General features: G+C 31.7%; 1 protein-coding gene across 3 annotated transcripts; it reads right to left on the bottom strand.

Moving 5' to 3' along the window:
* Window positions 1-5,664: 5,664 nt before the first annotated feature.
* On the bottom strand, window positions 5,665-20,491 carry LOC133192528 (uncharacterized). 3 transcript variants are annotated; one of them, XR_009721824.1, is made up of 20 exons: window positions 20,465-20,491; window positions 19,086-19,134; window positions 16,816-16,961; window positions 16,373-16,598; window positions 16,194-16,229; window positions 14,340-14,471; window positions 14,182-14,200; window positions 13,608-13,750; window positions 11,962-12,048; window positions 11,585-11,656; window positions 11,293-11,373; window positions 9,932-10,003; window positions 9,725-9,775; window positions 9,272-9,352; window positions 9,027-9,086; window positions 8,416-8,478; window positions 8,172-8,255; window positions 7,908-7,955; window positions 7,292-7,349; window positions 5,665-6,196 (listed from the first exon to the last, which is right to left on the bottom strand). XR_009721824.1 is itself a non-coding variant. In XM_061328519.1 (19 exons), the coding sequence occupies exons 1-19, from the start codon at window positions 20,474-20,476 to the stop codon at window positions 6,180-6,182; spliced, it is 1,479 nt and encodes a 492-aa protein (XP_061184503.1). In that variant the 5' UTR covers window positions 20,477-20,491; the 3' UTR covers window positions 5,666-6,179. The 3 variants fall into 3 exon arrangements, 2 of the variants coding, with proteins under 2 accessions (XP_061184503.1, XP_061184504.1); XM_061328519.1 differs by lacking the exon at window positions 7,292-7,349 and having other exon boundaries at window positions 5,666-6,196; XM_061328520.1 differs by lacking the exons at window positions 7,292-7,349; window positions 16,194-16,229 and having other exon boundaries at window positions 5,666-6,196.
* Between the last annotated feature and the right edge of the window lie 260 nt (window positions 20,492-20,751).

Raw genomic sequence — 20,751 nt, 5'->3', positions numbered from 1 at the left:
CATTAAAGTCTTTTGCACTCGCGCATGCAAACTCATCCTATATAAAAGTGTTTTGAGTTTTATTTTATAAATAATTTATGTTCGGTTGAACTGGTGAATTTAGAACATAATTAACATTAACACATGTGGATGAGGCGGACGAAAATACAGTATGGTGCGTTAGCAATTTTTTCTAGTGTTTTCTGTACTCTAAATATATTCCGATTTTTATAAATATGACTGACACAAAGAAAACTAGAGTCTGTCGTAAAACAGTAATATCCACATGTGTACTCTTTTTGGTACATGGGTAACTAGCGACTACAATAGTTATTCTATAATTATTATTATACCTAGATGCATATGTACGGAAGCCGGTAGGTGCCAGGTAGAAAAACATTTTATCTGGCGGCCGCCAGATAAGTTTCTGGCGGCCGCCAAATAATTATCTGGCGGCCGCCAAATAAGTTTCTGGCGGCCGCCAGATAAAAAGATCTGGCGGCCGCCAGATAAGTTATCTGGCGGCCGCCAGATAAGTTTCTGGCGGCCGCCAGTTATTTATCTGGCTGCCGCCAGATAATTATTTGGCGGCCGCCAGAAAGTTATATGGCGGCCGCCAGATAAAATATTTTTTCTACCTGGCACCAACCGGCTTCCGTACATATGTGATCATAATGTGGACTAATAAAATTATTAAAATGTCATTGTGCCACATCCCATGTAAGCGTTGTGTAACATTTTTTTCCTTTACAAGCTATACAATGAGGTCATACTTTCAGTATAACACAGTGACAAGTTCTTCTTCTGCCAAAACAATCATTGTATTAATTAAAGACCAAAGAGGCTGGGCATTAATCAAGCGTCTCTTTTAAAAACTACATGTTTCGAAGAACTTCATTTATTTACTACTGTAGTTTCATAATTATTCGTGGAACACCAATTTTTGTGGATTTCGTTGTTGAGTCGATCCACGAAATAAAATGTTCATCGAAGTTTGGTGCCTCCATTTTTATTTATGACAAACCTTTAAAAAACCTATTACGGCTGTCGTTAAACAACACGCTGTGCTTGTGAAATATGTTTCCAACACCATTTTGTAAATTTAAGTACTTAATAACTTTTCTTAAAAGTATTCTTTTTTAATACCCTGTTGCCACAATTATCGTCAGTATGCAACGTACTATTAACATTGTATATGGCGTGAAGATTCCAGTTGAAGCATACGGAGAGTAAAAAAAAAAATGAAAAGGTGACAATTTTTTTGTATGATCATTATCAACGAATTTACGCATCCTCGAAACAGTGATTTTTATTAAATCCACGAATATTAATGAAACCACAGTATGCTGCTAATAAAGCACACATCTGGTTATGAAAACATTTGAAAAGAAAAGAAATGCTTTTACCTTAGTTTCAATTCAAACAAAACCAGAAGTCTCTGTCGAGACTTTAGCTCTACTGGTTTGTACTTATAACAAAGGAAGAGAAAAGTAGCACTTGGACTTGCAACAGCAATGAATTAATAATAATCCTTGTTTTACTCTCTTTTTGTTGCAAGATGAATTGCAATCAGACTAAAACTGTAGAAAGAGTAGCCTTTTAAAAGAATTTTAGAGAAATTTTGAAACTAGTTACCATGGCAACATCATTCAATAAAGACTATTATGTATCTCAGTGTAGTCTACTTGCATGCCATGTTATATTAAAATCAGACCAAACTGTAGGCGAAGTAATATTTTGTTTGTTGTTTAACGTCCCTCTCAAGAATTTTTCACTCATATGGAGACGCCACCACTTGCCGGTGGAGAGCTGCAAATTTTGACCTATGCTAGGTACTCAGGGCCATAGAGCATTAAGAGATCTTTTTCGTGCCAGCACCTACTCCGACATGGGACCCTGGTTTATAAGGTCTCACCCGAAGGACCGGTCTCCATGTCCCACAGTGGGATTCGAACCCGCGACGTAAGGATCAATTCCTTACTCTGCGATTCTAGAGCAAACGTTCTACCACTGCGCCACGTGGGTGACAAATAATGTTTTGAAAGTATGTCAAAGAAATTTCAGCTTTTTTGTAACCATGGCAACACTTCACAAAAATCAAAAAATGGATATACAGAATTATGTATCTCAGTGTAATCTACTCGTGTGCCAAGTTATATTGAAATCAGACCAAAACTGTAGGAGGAGTAGCATTTTTAATGTATTTCACAGAAATTTCTATTTTTAGTAACCATGGCAACACCATTCATCGAAATCAAAATCTGATAAAGAGAATAATGTATCTTTGTGTAGTCTACTTATGTGCCAATTTATATTGAAATCAGACCAAAACTGTCGGAGAAGTAGCATTTTGAAAGTATTTCACAGAAATTTCTATTTTTAGTAACCATGGCAACACCATTCATCGAAATCAAAAACTGATAAACAGAATAATGTATCTTTGTGTAGTCTACTTATGTGCCAATTTATATTGAAATCAGACCAAAACTGTAGGAGGAGTAGCATTTTGAAAGTGTTTCACAGAAATTTCTATTTTTAGTAACCATGGCAACACCATTCATCGAAATCAAAAACTGATAAACAAAATAATGTATCTTTGTGTAGTCTACTTATGTGCCAATTTATATTGAAATCAGACCAAAACTGTAGGAGAAGTAGCATTTTGAAAGTGTTTCACAGAAATTTCTATTTTTAGTAACCATGGCAACACCATTCATCGAAATCAAAATCTGATAAAGAGAATAATGTATCTTTGTGTGGTCTACTTATGTGCCAATTTATATTGAAATCAGACCAAAACTGTAGGAGAAGTAGCATTTTGAAAGTATTTCACAGAAATTTCTATTTTTAGTAACCATGGCAACACCATTAATCGAAATCAAAAACTGATATACAGAATAGTGTATCTTTGTGTAGTCTACCTATGTGCCAATTTATACTGAAATCAGACCAAAACTGTCGGAGAAGTAGCATTTTGAAAGTATTCACAGAAATTTCTATTCTTAGTAACCATGGCCACATCGTTCACCGAAATAAAAAACCGATATAAAGAATTATGTATCTTAGTGTAGTGTACTTGTGTGCTAAGTTATATTGAAATCAGACCAAAACTGTAGGAGAATTTTGAAAGTATTCACAGAAATTTCTATTCTTAGTAACCATGGCAACACCGTTCATCGAAATCAAAAACCGATACACAGAATTTTGTACATGTATCTTAGTGTAATATACTTGTGTGCCAAGTTATATTGAAATCAGACCAAAACTGTAGGAGGAGTAGCATTTTGAAAAATTGTTTACAGACAGACAGACGGACAGACAGACAAATAGACGGACGACGGACAACTTACTATCGCATAAGCTCTTCTGGTCCAGGGATCGACATTAACGGTTGTCCGATTGCCCGGGACAAGTAAATTCTCAGTTTCGGGCAAGTGAAATTGTCGACATACTTATGTACATATTTATTTAGTTTACATTAATTTATAAATAAAACAATAAATTGAACACCTGACTGACAATGTTTTGCATTCGAAATATCTTGGTAGCGTTTCTGGATTATACCGTTCATATAAAAATCGAATTTGTTGTTTTCTTTCGTAGGAAATACACTCTACGTCTAACAAAATTTTGTTAACTTCTTATTATGAAATTAGATTATTCACGCACAGAATATAAGTACAGTGTAACACGTTGTATCCTGATCAAGGTAAGATGTATGTTTCGTAGCAACTATCTTCCTTAAGCGTTGCTTCACAGTTATCGCTAAAAATCACGAATCACAAAATGATCCTACCGCAATTAATTTTCAAAAATATGATTTTTTTTAAAAAAGGAAACGGAGGGTTATTGCTGCATGGCAGTGTATGTTAACAGGTTAAATTTACAAGTACAGCGGTATACATTTATGTACAAATGCAGGATCGAAATTGTTTCAGGTACCCGGTAGCTCAACTTGCCAAATTGACAGTAGTGTATTTCGTCACATTTTTTTTCTTTTCATAACGTTTGCAGTAATTAATAATTTCGTCTTAAGTTCCATCCTAATTTTGGGCAACCAAGTTTTGCATTCGGACAAGTCAAAGTTTGAGATCACTTGCCCGAAGGGAAAGTGAATCTGAAAGTTAATGTCTATCCCTGCTGGTCTCTGACCAGTAAAGCTAATAAAAAGGGATAGGAGTACACTAAAACTCGCATTATTCTGTCCTTATAGAAATGTTATATACACGAGGAGATTGAAACTGTAATTGTTTATCAAATATTTCCTCCAAAAATGAAATTATTAATTATATATTAGCAGACCTATTTTTGTATTCATATGAAGCAGAATTTATTCAAAAACTTCTACATGAGAAGAAGAGAACACTTGCTATGGCCTTCAACTCGACATGTCGATATTTTCAAATAATAATAGTAACATTCATTCATATGTCGACTTGATTTATCCCAGTGAGCTTGAAATAAAAGATACCACAGATTCTCACACATCTGTTTCATATTTAGATATTTTTATAAAAAAGACGTTAATGGTAACCTAACAACAAAGCTTTATGATCAACGTGATGACTTCAACTTTTCAGTCGTCAACTTCCCTTACTTATGTAACAATATACCCTTATCACCTGCATATGGGGTTTTTGTTTCTCAGTTGATTCGATACGCAAGAGCATGCTCTGCATATGAACAATTTCTAAGACGAGGCAAGTTATTGACAAACAAGTTCACGAAACAAGGATATGAAAAGTCTCGTTTGAAGACATCTTTTCGCAAGTTTTTTGGTCGATACAATGACCTTGTCAGCACATACAACCTATCATTGAGTCAAATGCTGACTGACGTTTTTCATACTAGTTGATAGGCCAATATTTATACACTGAACTGTTTACGGATTTTTCCGGGTTTTGTTTCCCGATCATGACGAAGAGCACACGGTGGGTGTGACCGGTCGGCAAGTGATGCTCACTCCTTCATGGCACCTGATCCCACCTCTAAATTTTGAGGACAGTGTTTGCTCTGCTCCAAATTTGTATCGTTTCATTGGACTTTGGAGATTGAATACTGTTCGTTATCTTCATATTTCATTCTTACATCAGTGAATTAAAGAAGACAAAAGATACTGCATCGGATAAAAGTTCAATTCTTTCATGATCTTTTTCTTCAAATGAATACTTACATGTATCTGTTCCTTGTCACTGTTTGTGTTCTATTGCGTATCAACCCCTCTGTGACGGAGAAGCTAACGGAAGTAAAATATACACGATGTACAAGTGTAAGTGACCTACCATGGTATGCTGAAATTAGATGTACAGCAATGAACATATTGAAATCGAGGTTAGTATACTCAGAGGAACATTATATTGTCAGCTAGTTTGTTTAAATGATGTTGTAATAATGATGTAATTATTATGCTATTGTTTTAAGGGAATAATTGCTATTGTACATGCATATGGTATCATTTTCATATACTATGCGCCACACAATTTGTACTTAGAACAAAGAATAATTATAATAGATGTAAGAAGCAAAGATTTTTAAGGGTTTTATTTTTACTCATTTAGTTTATACTTTTTCTTCAATAAATACCGCATAGGGTTTCTTAATTTTCTTTTAGTTTTGATTTGTATATTAATTTTTCATTGTACGAAATACAATACATATGCACAAAGAAACTGTTTTAATTTCTCATTGAATATACTTGTTCAAATAATTAACCCATGTCCGGTGATATAGATCTTTGAGGAACAATTACATCCTAATCATGCAAATCACAGTTTAATAAATTATTCATCTACAAATTGTTGGAAAATCTGCTTGACATTAAAAGAAAAGTTGTTCAAGTTTTGAAGATATTTATTGAAATAGTTGTTTTATTTGTATTCAACAAGAATATTGTAAATTAGAATTATATTTCATTGTTACATAAAATTGTTTGTTTATTTATTATGATTGTTCATTTTCCTATTTATACATGCAGAATCTTTCAATGTAATGAGTGATATAATACATGTATGTTGCATATTTGATACTGTACAGGTTTCATGAATAAATTCAAGTCGATTATTTTTCATATATTTATTTTATTATCTTGTATAACATTGCATAAACATCGACATTACAATTCCATTTTTTTAAAAAAACAACAATCAAACAATTAAATCATATCCCTATATACATTGTATATAACTATACCCTGGTCTGTGTTAGCTGTCTCTGTTATCTGGAAAGAAAAAGGATTAATTTATTGATTATACATTGTGTATATACATGTACATGTATGTTTAAGGGACATGGACACAGTTGCATTGCAGTTTTGTTTACAATTTTAATTTCATATTTTTATTCAAAAAATAAGTTAAATTTAATGAAATAAACCTGCGGGAAATTTCTTACAATTCAATGACAGCGTTAAAGGGTTTCTTTGAAACATTACATCAAACGACTGTGTTTGTAAACAAGGACACATGCTCCATTTGTGCTATTTGCTATCTTTGTACACATCACTGAACACGAACTGACAACACTGGTGTGTTGGGTTTGCTCTCTCAGATTTCTATATGTCTCCTTGGTTAATATCTTTAATATCTTTTAGTTGGCCACATCTGTTTCATATTTAGATGTTAATTTTACTGACTATGGAAGGTAAGGGCCAACCAACAACTAAACTGTATAACAAATGAGAGGACTTCAGCTTTTCCATCGTTAACTTACTTATTAATGTAATAATATTCCGCTATCATCTGCATATGGTGTTTATGTCTCCCAACTTATTAGATATTCAAGAGTATGCTCTGATCAATTCTTAAACCGTGGAAGACTACCGATAGATAAGCTGATGTTACAGGGATTACAACAACCAAGCTTAAAGTTCAGCATTTCGTAAATTTTAGCAAATATATCCTATAATTGGGTCGTATTTCTTACCAATTGTTAGGCCTTTGATTTTATGCTAAACAGGTCGAGACCACTAGATTTTCTGACGTCGAAATTTTTAAAAGATATACTTGCCTGATTTATTTGAAAATACAAAATTAAAGCTACCCTGCGCTAGCTTTCGTACATCTACAAATCAGATTTTTCTATTCAGATTTTTTCAGAAATAGTTGACAAATGAATGGCCATGGATACCTGATTTTTTCCCCATGATTATATAATTACTCTAAACAGATATATCTATTATTTAACTAAATACTTAGATAATTACATCCTAGGGGGACCTGACAATAGCGCCAAAGGTATAAGAAGAGTTCTGTTCATACTAAAACTTGTTTCTGGAACCTCAACTTCACCTCTAAACAAGAACATTAAAGCTTACATAAAGGTCATAAACCAAATAATCCTAGAGTTCACTAGCTTGTAAAGATGTGGTCAGTCTGAAAAAAAAAATTACCTAAAGTAATTGTTACCAAGGGAAGACGTCTTCCGATTCTAATCAAAATAGAGAAATAAAAATGTCCAAAGGGAGCAAAAGACTGGAAATCATAAGCCAATCTACTTAAATAATACACTTCCTAAAGCTGACTAAGCATTAAAGACGAGTTTTTGAGAAAAGATGGAATAATAAAACTAATTAACATTCAGTTCTACAACTAGCCCTCTTCTTCTTCTTTAAGTTTTCTTCATTCTCTTCATATATACAAAAAAAACTCAGTGACCTCTAGAACCATTAGCTGTAGCAACGAATTTAGGGAAGATTTGTGTTCTTAATGAATTGGTTAGTTACTGTTTGCTCGCAAAACGATGGACAGTTAAGCATATTCATGATCAAGTAAAAGGAGGTAGACTTTTGTATAAACATTCTTCCAAACCAAAGACCCTTCAGAGCAGAACACATGTTGAGATAGGACAACGGAATAGGTATATATTAATTTCACAAAAATTTCCAAGTTACTAACTGATACATGTAGTTTGTTGCTAATTGTAGAACTTACATGAATGCACGTGCGACAACTCTGAATCGTCCGATCGTGATCGTGAAACTAAAAATGCACAAGATTTGACTGTTTTAACAAAAAGAAAATCTCCTACCATATATGTTACATACACTTCTAACAAGTTCTTTATTAATAATTTTCCACTAAATCATCATTAATCTATCAACATATACAGAAGAATTGTCAATGAATAACTTTAAACCTGAAAGCCTGCATAAACGATTTTACGATTTAAGTAAAATGGACTTTTTAAATACTCACATTTTCTAGTTGGAAGTTTTATAGCTGGAGGATTACTGTATGTGGCCGTCAGCTGTTTTTTCTGTGAGTACAAATTTTCTCTTTCTACAAATATTCATCATCAAATATTGTATTTTGTATAAACTTAAAGGAGGGGGGGGGGGGATAATACATCAAAGCCTTTTAATTAATGCATCTTTCATTCTATTTTCGTAATAACAATAGGAAAAAGTTTATTTATATATGTGAAGATTCTCTCCCTTACCATCATAAAGTTGGTTTGTTATATTCCTGCTGAATGGTTTTGGAGGAACAATTGGTGTGTCAGCTTTAAATAAATGAAAGAACAAATAATTTACATGTATTTAGTGGGTGTCTTCTGTCATGGTCCGTTATTGAATATGCTTTTTATCCAACAAGTCGTGCTTCCTACCTCCGAGCCTTCGGCAAGGAGATAAAATACACCAAACTATTTAATAAAAATTATAATAAACCATCGGAATTTTTATATCGCATTCACCAAATTTTAATGGCTTTAACTCCTTTTTTCGCTTTTCCATCGACTGTCTAATTATGCTGCATAACGTTTTTTAAGCATCATCTGTTTCTTCAATGATTTTATTTCATTATTTATATGAATTTTACCTTAATCTTCCATGCTTACAAATGCATGGCATATGTGCATTGGAATACAAAAAAATTCATTCAATAACAAACATTAAAGGGGTAAACCTGATAAAATTGCCAATATAATAACATTTTGACTAATTTTAAAGAATGTATTAAAGTTGAAATGTATTCCTTAGAGTTTTTTATTGTTCGACTGATTTTTGTTATCTTTAAGTTCTTGGATTTTGCAGCCTTTTGTTTACTCACATTTTAAAAGCAAGGATTCCTTTACACAAGGGTTCCCGTCCACCGTCACTGTTCTCGACACTAAAAATATAGTTTTTAAAAGTTTATTACGAATATTCGTCAAAGTAAATTAAATCTGATTCACTGAATTTGACGAAAAGCACTCTTCAGAAAGATGTCTAATATCGAGGTTAATATATTTTTATAAGTCCCATGCAGGCAACAAAACTGTTTTCTTTTTACCCTTGCCAGAACTTGTGCAATACCTTTCTTTGGTAACAGTGGCGGTCTCTGTTCATTTCCGTATGTGGGCTCTTCTGTTGTTTTTGTTTCCGATTTGTTTGCTTCTGAATTTGAAAAAAAAATGCTATAATGTAATGCATTTAAAATGCCATAACATATTATACTTACAAGTATCTGAGTACAATTTGTTTTGTTTTTGTTTTTGTTTTTGTTTTGTTTGTTTTTTTTTTTTTGTTTTTTTTTTGTTTTGGTTTTTTTGTTTTGGCAAAGGAAAACAGTATTGAAAAGATCTGATACTGTTAAAATTGCTTCATTACACATGACCGTTATAAACTTAGTTATTCTTCGATCAAACATGATGTCGTCAATATATCATTCTTTACTTTTTTTAAATACGTGAAGTAAGAAAAAATCTAACAAGTACCGACATATAGAACTTTAAGAATACCAAAAATCTTGCTTAAAAGTACCTTTACCTGCATATAGCTGATTCGTAATATTTGTTTTTAAAGGGCGACAAGGTTGGGCTGAAATAAGATCATGAAAATAAATTTAAAAATTTCTAACTCTAACTCTCGAGCTGAATAAGCAACATTACAACAAAACGTATTTACAACTTCTTTTCAACGAATTGCAAAAAATGGCATAAACACGCAATTTATATCAGTACTGAAAATGGTTACCATATTCATTGTCATTGTCTTTATCGTTTTTTTCTAAAACTGACTGAAGGTCTTCCACTAATGTCTTTGAATCTGAGCAAAAGATAACAAGACGACATGAGTTTTCATAATTCTATAATCTAGATTATAGAATAATTAATCGTTTGCAATGTCCTTGGTAAATTATAAAATAATAATTTGTTTAAGCTGAGCTTGTGCAATAGTGAATACTATTTGAAGAGTGTTGAGTCAATAATTTTTCGAAGTTTGAGTTTCTTCGGACCATTAATATATTTTCCAAATACGTGTTCCTCCTTTGTCCAAACTCAATTGTAAGACTTCATTAAAAGTAAAGTGAATAATTCTACTTATATTTACTAATGTGAACAAAAACTAAATGTCACAAGGTCAAAGTTAAGAGGCATGTCTAATAACAGACAGGACATATAACTGTGAGTTTAATGTTGCAAGGGAAAAATAATGGTAAGTTGAATATCAGTAATTTTCTTTCTAAAACTGAACTATTATGCATTGTAATTATAAATTATTACTTTTTTCTAATTGTTAACTATTAACATTTTGATCGATGTTTTAGTAAAGTATTAACATAACCCCATCCTATATAGCTTGCATGTTAAAATGACACTGCATTTCTTGAGAAAGGGATATTTTACCTATTCCCATTATAAAAATGTGACCTACAAATGTCGCCTAAACCTAGCCTTGGGGATCATGATTTTATCAAACTTGAGTTCATATACTTTCGGGATCCTTTCATATCAGTATGATAAATTCTCGTCCAACCAAAATGTTGAGAACCATTTGCTTGATATAGTCCTCAAACTTATACACAAGTTGGGCTTTGGCAAGGTACTTTTCTTGAATCAGGTTACAGTGTCAAAGCTCACGATACTGACTGCTGTACCCAAGTCTAATCGTTTTCAGTCAATGTGTTTAGGATTAATGCTTCATTGTCATTCAACTTTGTAGACACTTTGCAAGTGGTCTTAAGAAATGATTGTTAAGAATTTTCTCATGATACATGTAAAATCCAAAACTATATGAAAAGGTTGGTAAATATAATTTTATTACCACTATAGTAATTTTCAATTTGACGGACTGCATATTTCTTCTTCATGTAAATTTCACAACAAACGTTTCCCGATTATGATTTACCCAAATTCTTAGAAATATAAATGACGACCTTATTTATCTATCTTGTAAAATAGACTGCGTATATCAGCTATTGTATCTTACTTCTCCCCTGACCCTTAATAGTGTAACTTTATATTTGAAACTCGTCTTCACAACAAGAGTTCAAAAATTAATTTAAAAGTAAACCGAGTTCTTAGACTCGTTTTAATAGTATAAATAATAGATACCTTTTCTTGGCAACACTGGGAATTTTCCTGCATTACTATATGTTGGTTCCAGAGGTTTCTTGTCTCTTGGTTTATTGGCTTCTACATGAACATCACAATGCTTTTACTTCATTTCTTTTTAAGATTACAAATGCGTAAAATACTCAAACAAGTTTTTTTAAACAAAACATTATTGGATATAGGTGGAATAAAAACATTTCAAATCTTTCGTAACTTTTAAATATGTTAGAAACTTCTAAATACATCAAAAGATATTGGTTAGGGAGTGCAAATATATAATTACATGTATTACCTTCGTATAATTCATTTATCATCATCATATCTGGTCTAAACTTTATCGAAGGTTGTAAATACCCCATTGTATCTGAAAATATAATATAATATTTCTAATGGTATACCGGTACTGGTTTCTTGCTCAAAACATTGTATTTTTTACTGTGTAAGAAAAGCATCATCAAAAATGGTCAGGAATTCTAGTATCCGTAAAATCTATAACTGAACTTTAAAGTATTAATATACAATCTAACTTCATTGAATAAGAAAGAATAAGTTATTTGGGTACTTCTGTGTTTGTGGAATCTGTCCACTTGCAAAGGAACAGAATTATGGCATTATATAGTTTTTAAGATACATATACGATACTCTGAAATATATACAAATCTGAGTTACCCTTGGTACTCTCTTGTGTCTGAGCTCGTCCAGAAGTGGGCGATTCAGTGTTCGAAAAAATCTCTGGAGCCTTGTAAATAGGAGTTTCTAGAAAGAAATTGGCAATATGTACATTTTATCAAAGGATCCAAAATTTTAAAAGAGTCTAATTCGATGTACTTGTACAATCAAATTGGCGCTAACTTCATTTATCAATGTTTAAATTTGCAAATGTTTTCCCTTATATAACACTATTTGAACAAGGCGTTTTTACACCTGTGTAAAACAAGTTCGTCATGTGACCTTTAAACTAATTGTTAGTCATAAACGATCTACGTAATTTCATAGTGACGTCATAAGTGATCGAGGTGTTCAACACATTCAATTTATACCGTTGAGTTTTGAAAAAATAAATCATTTATGGGCTTAAAACTTCAGTACCTTACCCTTTGTAATAAATCAGTCACAAATGTAAATATAGGTAATAAGGTTTCATTTTAAGTGTTCTATCGGGATGTAAATACGGGTTGGCATGTGATCAAATCTACCATAAAGCCCTCCGTTTTATGGGATTTGATCACATGACCAACCCGTATTTACATCTCGATAAAACTTATAAAACGATACCTTATTTCTTAATTATCTTAATTTTCGTCGAACTAAATCAAACAGACTTGAGTTCATTTGGCTTTTTAAGGTAGTACACAACAGGTAGACCAAATGTTTGATATTTCCTCAAATTCATATTTTTGAAACTTAAAAATTTTAAATTTAAAAATGTTTAGACAGAAAATCTCTTTTTCTGTATAACATGAAAAAAATTCCACCAACATACCCATATATAATAAATTATGAAATATAACCTATCAGACCACTATAAGAAGAGAATGAAATCAGACATTCGACATTAGAATGTGCTTAGTTTTAAAAATTATCATTTGATATACATATTACTAATGTGTATGATGTTGTTTGTAAATGTTACCTTTTTGTTATTAAAATTCAGTAAAATTTATTGATACCGGTATAGTTAAATACATCGTGATGTAAAAATAGCACATGTAAGATCGAGAATTTAAATTTCACATGCAAGTATTATACACTTTAAGATATTTTTAAAGAAAATTGTGATTCAAACTTTCGAAATAAAATCAACAGAATGATTGAAATGAAACAAAGATTAAAATGTGTCATAATGAGAAAAACTGATCCAGAGGTTTCAAATATTTTGGAGATTTCAAAAAAAAAAAATTCAAGGCCAAAAAAAAATATTGAATGAACCAGATGAGTCCTAAATATGACCTTGGCCATTCTTGTACATCAAGAATGGAGACTCCTAAAACATATTTCCAAATATTACGTCTTTTGTATGAAGGAATCAAAAGTTACACTTTATCTAATACCAGAAGGTTATATCGCATGTAGATGACATTAATACATCTTAAATGTAGACTCGCGAATGTCCAATTTTTTGGATATCTCCAATCTTTTTCCAGAATTGGTCAAATACATATAATAGTTCATTTTTTTAAAAAAATGATTGATTAGTGAGTGTATTCTTTTTTCTGTTGCCTTATGTTTTAGAAGAGATGAGCTGAACCTGATTTCTCGGGTGATTTGTACATGTACCACCTTAAACATACACATCCTACTTCTTAGACTATTACCTTCTGGAATAGGTTGAATGTACTGGTGAGCTGACGTTTTACGACTTTCGTCATTTAGCTCGCAATATGCATTAGTCGCAACGGACTCCACTTCATCGTACAGATGTGTAGAGACACCCAAGGAACTGTGAGGTCTGTTTCTCCTTTGTAATTAGAAAATTATATTTAATATAACATTTGGCACCTCCGACTCAACTGCTATTTTTTTAAATCCAACCAGGCCCCAAGACCATAAACTGAGAACAGACTTAAGTCAAAATTTTGATTTTTAATATCTTGAGTTTTATTTCATGCATTTGCTTACAAATTTGCAATTTCGTATAACATTTTAAATTCAAACAAATAATGAATATTTTGTTTGATTATCAAAATTATTTCAAAAGTTATATTGGTTTGAAATTTTGACTTAAGTCTGTTCTCAGTTTATGGTCTTGGAGCCAGGTCTCTTAAAAACAGAAAAATGTATCGACCTGCTAACAAACTGTTGTAATTTTTAATACTAATTACCGACTTTAAATAAGTGCAACATTCTACTACAAACTTTATGAATAAAATATTAATTTCGGATATTTACCGTTTATGCGGCTTTTTGTCTGGAACCACATATGAAAAAATTGAAATGAATGGATATTTAGATACTGGAATGATATAAGCATTTAAATGAAATCTTCGAATCTTTCAATTTCAAATTTATAATACTGACGAATAGAGACTTGTATTTATTTAACTCACTCTTTGAATTCTTTTTTCTACAGAACATCAATATGCAGACGGTAAGGCAAATAAAGACGGCTACAAACGTTCCTGCCACGGCAATGACTATAACCGTCGTAAATGGGAGTTCTTGATCATCTCTTTCAATGTCTGAAAGATCACATAATTTAATAAACATTGTGCCTGATATATAACTTCCAAAATGGTGACTTATTGCCACTGATCGTTCCCCCTTTTTTTTCTTGTTTCTACCTGTATGGTGTGTATTTACCTTGACCTTGTTGTAGGTAGAGGTCTAAAATGGGCTTTGCCTCGTGCCCAATCCCAGTCACTTTTTGTGAATAAAACTATGCAGAAAATAAAATTCATCTGCTTCATATTTGGATGCTTTACCGACTATAGACGACAAAACCAAATAACAACTAAATTGTACGACAAAAGAGATTACTTCAGCTTTTCCATCGTCAACTTTTTCCTTTTTTACCAGCATATGGTGTTTATGTCTCCCAACTTATTTGCTACTCCAGAGCATGCTCTGAGTACGATCAGTTTTTAAACCAAAGCAGGTTACTCACACATAAGTTGATGTTACAGGGGTTTCAACAACCTCGTTTAAAGTCAGCATTCCGTAAATTTCATGGTCGTTATAATGACCTTACAAACAAAGAAACATTGTAACTTATCACTGGGTCGTATTTTGGCTGACATGTTTCCTACCAATTGTTAGATTTTTTTATACTAAATTTGACTAAAAATGTTCCGTCTAATTGAACAATACATAGGGCTCACGGTTCGCTATCTTCAACCTTTGCTTCATTTTCTCTGTAAAATAAGTCGTTTTGAACTCTGTAAGTGATGTTTTTTTCTTTATGTTATGCGTGGTTTTAATGTATAAATTAAGCGGTTGGTGGGCGCCGATTTGCCATTAGAAAAATAGCAGTTTATCTGGCACATTCTTAATTCAAAGTCACGAACAGTTTAATGCATCATTTTCATTGGGAGACTTAAACTTCTTTTAGTGCCTGAATTGCCAACTAAAAAGACCATTCAACATTTTTACAAATGGACCACCATTTCGTTGTAATTTAAACTGGCAATATCTACTTCTTATTTACTTTATAATTTCAAAATAAGATTTTCTACTTAAGTAAATTTAAGTAAATTTCTCGGTCATTTTTTTTAAATCAAGTTATAAATTAAAAGCATGACTTTACAAAAAGAAACCTAATTATTCTAAGGAATCACTAGTACATTGTGTTATCTCTGTGGCTTACACTTTGTATTTTTTACTAAATTTCATTTGTCCACAATCATAACATTTGTCACTGACTTTCTCAAGTAGATGGCCCTTAAATTCAGGTCATGTATGAATCATATACTTGACACTTTATGCCAGTAAATTCATTCATAATGTTTTAAAATAGTTTGCTTGCTTTACTTCGTGTATGATTTGTGAAGAAGTAAGTTTAATTAAAAGAAAACAATTTAAAAATGAAACAGTTATTACAAAAGGAATATAATTCCACTTAATTAAAGATCATTCAATTCAATGTCATAGAGAATATAGATATCAAAGATAGACATTGGTTTAATTACCTGAATAAGAACAAATATATTATAGTACTAATGCATTGAATGAATCGAAAAAGAACAAATTTAGAAATCTTCGACAAGCTAAGGATACATGACCATTTACTAGTATTACAAGTTTAAGTGAGAAAAGATTTTCTTATCATACTAGTATTGAAATGATAGAGAAAAGTGAAAGAATATAAATATCCATACTACAAGCAAGTTTATCATAAGCTATATCTAGTTCGATAGCTTTATTGAAAGAAGTAATTTTTCATTCTTTTTATCTATAATTATTACCTTCAAAGGTTGTAGTTTTAGGTATCGCTTTGTCAGCTGAGAGAGAAATTAATTGTTTCTACTTACAAATGCTTACTCCTTATTTTCAGTTTCATTTTTTAACTTAAAATCATTATGAATATTTTTCTGATGACTTAAATACTTTGATTAACATCTCTTTTTATAAGAACAAAATTTACCTGTATAAGTCGTTGGCACGGTAAAATTTATTACAAACTGATCGTACGGGTTTCTTTGAGAATCGTAAGATTTTAAAATAAGTTGATAGAATCCATAGTCTTTGAATTGGTCTGGTCTCTGGATCACCAATGTCACTGTATAATTACATTGTGATTTACAGTTTTCGGGATAAACGCTTTTCGCACCTGTGTATTTATTTTTGTCGGTGTTCCAGTCTGTAATTCTCTGAATGAAAAATGAAACATTTATAAAGAAATACTTTTATAGCCCCTTTCTGCATTAATTATATGAACACAAGGTGTATTTTATACTTACATAGAGTACGGTTGTAAATTTTTCAGGTTATAAAGGGTTTTTTGTGTTGTAATTAGACTTTGCTTGGAAAAAAATACTTCCACACATGTAGAATGCTTTCTATGCAGCATGTGCGTGCAACACTTACCATTGCAGTATTGTTTTTGAATATCACCCATTGATCTTTCACGTCATATTCGGATTGAACAGTGGCTGACACCTCGCATGATAGGGCAGAACATTTGGCCATTGGTGGTCGAATGTTGGTGATTGTGTTTGTACCGGCTGTAACTTCTACAAAAAAATAATAATATACATGTATGAAAAAATAGAACAATACTAAAGATACTATGAGCGCTGAACTCACAAAATGATACCCCCGCTGCAATATCAGTTTAATGGCAAAGTCCATTTTTTGCCATGGAAAACCCCAAATAACTGTCCGACTAAAACATAAAATAGGAGGTGCAAAATGACACTCCCTAATAAAGATTCTTTAAAAGTCTCACTGAATTTTATTCAGGAGTATAGAAGAAGTTGCAAATAAGAAATGGGTACTCCCCACATTATGGAAAGAATGACAGTGTCTATTTTTTTGCTATTGTATACCCCAAATATCTGTCCGATCAGAACATGCAAAAGAAGGTCATAATGGTACATGTTCTATATAATAAAGATTCTGTGAAAGTGTCATTGACTTTTACTAAGTGGTATAGGAGGAGTTGCGGATAAGTGATGGGTACATCCAATATCATAGAAAGAATGACATGCAGTGTCCGTGTTTTGTTATGGGAAAACCCAATTATTAGAACATAAAAAAGAAGGTGCACAATGGGATTAAGTAATGAAGATTCTGTGAGAGTCTCATAAAATTTTATTTAGTGGATTATAGTAAGTTGCAGATAAGAGATAGGTACTCCCAAATGTTATAAAAAGAATGGCTGTGTCCGTGTTTTGCTATGGTAAATCTCGGATAACTGTCAGATTAACGTAAAATAGGAGGGCCACAATGGGACTATGTTATAAAGATTCTATGAGAGTCTCATTAAATTTTATTTAGTGGTACAGGAGGAGTTGCAGATTAGAGATGCATATTCTTAAATGCTTCGGACGGAAGGACGCACGGACGGAAGACGGACATCCCGATTACTATATACCCCCGCTTTTCAAGCGGCGTTTATAAAAATGATATATTTTACTTTGATCATAACTGAAAGCATATTAGTATTTGGTACATAGGGCACTTAACAAAATTGAGATTTGTAATATTCAATATGTAAATTTGTCTCTGTTGAATGAAGAAATCGGCATACTAAACTACATGTACATATATAGTAAAATGTATGAGTATAAGTTTCATGGATGGCAAAAAACACCATACATGTATTTATAGATTGAGGCAGATTAGTCTATCTCACATTATGCATCTAGATCAAAGGTGCTGAATAGAGAGAACCGAATGGAATTTTGATTTTTTAAAAAAAACAATTCAATTCACATATTTTAAAATGGTACAATTTTGCTATCAGGTTGTTCGTCTGTGTCATAAAATTCCTCAATAAAGTCTTATAAGTTTTTTTTATATATATTCTGACCTAAAGAGAGCTTTTGGGCAAAAAAAAAGGTTTCATTTAAATCTCGACTTTCCGATATTGATGCATGTATGTACATGTAATTAGTATACTCCGTCAATTTTTCTTGTGATTCTTATCGTTGCATCAATCATTTTAAAGTATTGACATAGTTACATAAGATTTTAAGCCTTGAATATTTCAAACGTTTGTTTATTTAAAAATATGCCTTGTGACTTTCAGAGCTTTATCAGTCTCGAACATCATTTTTGTTTATCAACAGAACATATTAGGCATGGCTGAAAGGTGTATCCGTCGATCGGATGTACAGTACTCATCCCTAGTCATCCCAGTACACGTGTACTTACATGTAGCAGTTACACTCAGCCGATTTGTGACTTGTGCTTGAGATCCTTGTGCATCTAGATTTTTTTTAATCTTTCTTTACAAGATTTTTTATATCAAAGATAATATATTGTTATTGGTTGATTGGATACAAGCACAATTCAGGATATAAAATTCAAAAATATGAAATACATTTCGGACTAGGCAGATATATGAAGATTAATATTGCGGTCATAAAATTTAACATGATAAACAGAAAGGTGCTCTTTCGTTAGGTTTTGATTATATTTTCCATAAATGTAAAATCCCAACTTTAATTATTAATCATACTATTAGGAAAAGATAATTATGTATACTTGTTTGAAGTGAAATCTGATGACCTTTCAGGAGAAATAAATCCTTATTAGTCATCGTTTTGTCTTTTGATTAGAAAACTTTCTTTAACTACTCTAGTTGTCTTTTACTGAACGAATCATAATGACCTTAAGGTCAAGTTACTCACCCGAGCGTGCGCCAACAGATATAACAACTATTGCAACTTGAAGTATGATCTGCAAAGATATTAAAAAAAACTAGGTTATTAGTAAGATAACTCGACATACTTTTTCTCATCTTTGTGACTCACAGACGAGAGGAAGTCATTGAACTCGGAGGACACTGTAGTTCTGCATTTAGGATTGAGTGTAGTAAGTACTGAAGCGTTAGTGGATTAGTATCCTTTGTTGTGTTTTGAATAAAAAAGTACAGGCCTGTTATACCTATTTTTCTGTGTATAGATACTGATTTTTGGTATAAACACTGTAATTATGGAACTTCTAACTTATCTGTAGAGCGTGCGTGAAGTATTTCTTTGATATCACTCCTTAATGTGCGATACCCTGAAATTAAATTATTGTGTCCTGATTCAGTTCTTAAAACAATTTTTTTTCTACAAATACCCTCTCTGAGACTTGAATTCTAAAATACGTTTGAAAGTACTAACATAATGAGAAAAATTAAACGCCTGTCTTTTTTCACATAAAAGGGATTTTTGAATCAGATGACCATTAATGATTATCACAACAATGATGGTTTGATGATGATGATGATAAAACATTGAACAATTTCCTATAACAATGACAATACACGACACTCACAGAGTATCATCTTATTAAGTCATATAAACCGAATGACTGTTTATTCACGCGTGCCTGTATTTTTATCATTGTCATTATGCAATATTTTATCAAAATACTCTTTCAGAGTTTAAATATTATAAATATCTATATATAAATATATTAATTCTTGAATTTTGATTTGAAGTTCTAACGACCTTCATTAAAATGTAACATGTATACATGTATATAGGGTCAATCTTGAAAATAAATGCAACGATTTAAAGTATGTCGAATTCATTTTATATATGTTTATCTTAGAATACATACTTTATGTATATGTACGTACTTGAATGACTTCTGAACAAATTCTAAAATTAATGTACTAAGTGTACTTATAATTACCCGTTTTTTAAACCCCTAATAAAATTCTAGTTTAAAAAGGTGGGATTTTATACCTGCCTTTATTCAAAAGATACTTGAAATAAGATGTGTTGATAAAAAATAATTTTCCTCAGTTTTGATTTTTTTATTATTATTATTTTTCTTTTTACATTTCATGTAATACAATGTACCTGCGTTATCACTGATGCTTTAATTAATTAATTAGTAATTTTTCTCCTACTTCATGAAAGTGGTAAATGTAATACCCGTAAGTCAAGTTAAAAATTTCTTCAAGGTCAACAAAGATCTTATTTTTATTTGTGCATGCATCTTATATTCCCTGATTAAATTATATCAGTATACATGTAGCTCTTCTCTATTTAAATTAAAACAGTTATCTCACCTTGAGCATCATTGTTTAAAATTCCGTTTACTACTTTTTGAAAAGACATACAAATATAAAGTGACCTTTATTTTCTTTTGTACTTTCCTTTATAAACTAACTCTGTCTGAGTGTGTTTAGGAAGTCACGTGGTTCCTTTTTAAAAGAGTGTATTTCCATTTTAAATAAGATAAGCTGTTACAGTCATTGTAAAGTTTATGTATATTTCTTTATATATAATTATAATGGTGGAAGGTGAATAGTTAAGTAGAAGTACTCGTATTCTGTTGTACTTGAGACGCTGCTCA

This window comes from Saccostrea echinata, unplaced genomic scaffold, assembly GCF_033153115.1.
Source record: "Saccostrea echinata isolate AGI-Se365-2 ecotype Australia unplaced genomic scaffold, CSIRO_AGI_Sech_v1 ptg000025l, whole genome shotgun sequence".
Classification (NCBI taxonomy): Eukaryota; Metazoa; Mollusca; class Bivalvia; order Ostreida; family Ostreidae; genus Saccostrea; species Saccostrea echinata.
This window is presented reverse-complemented; position numbering and strand designations above follow the sequence as displayed.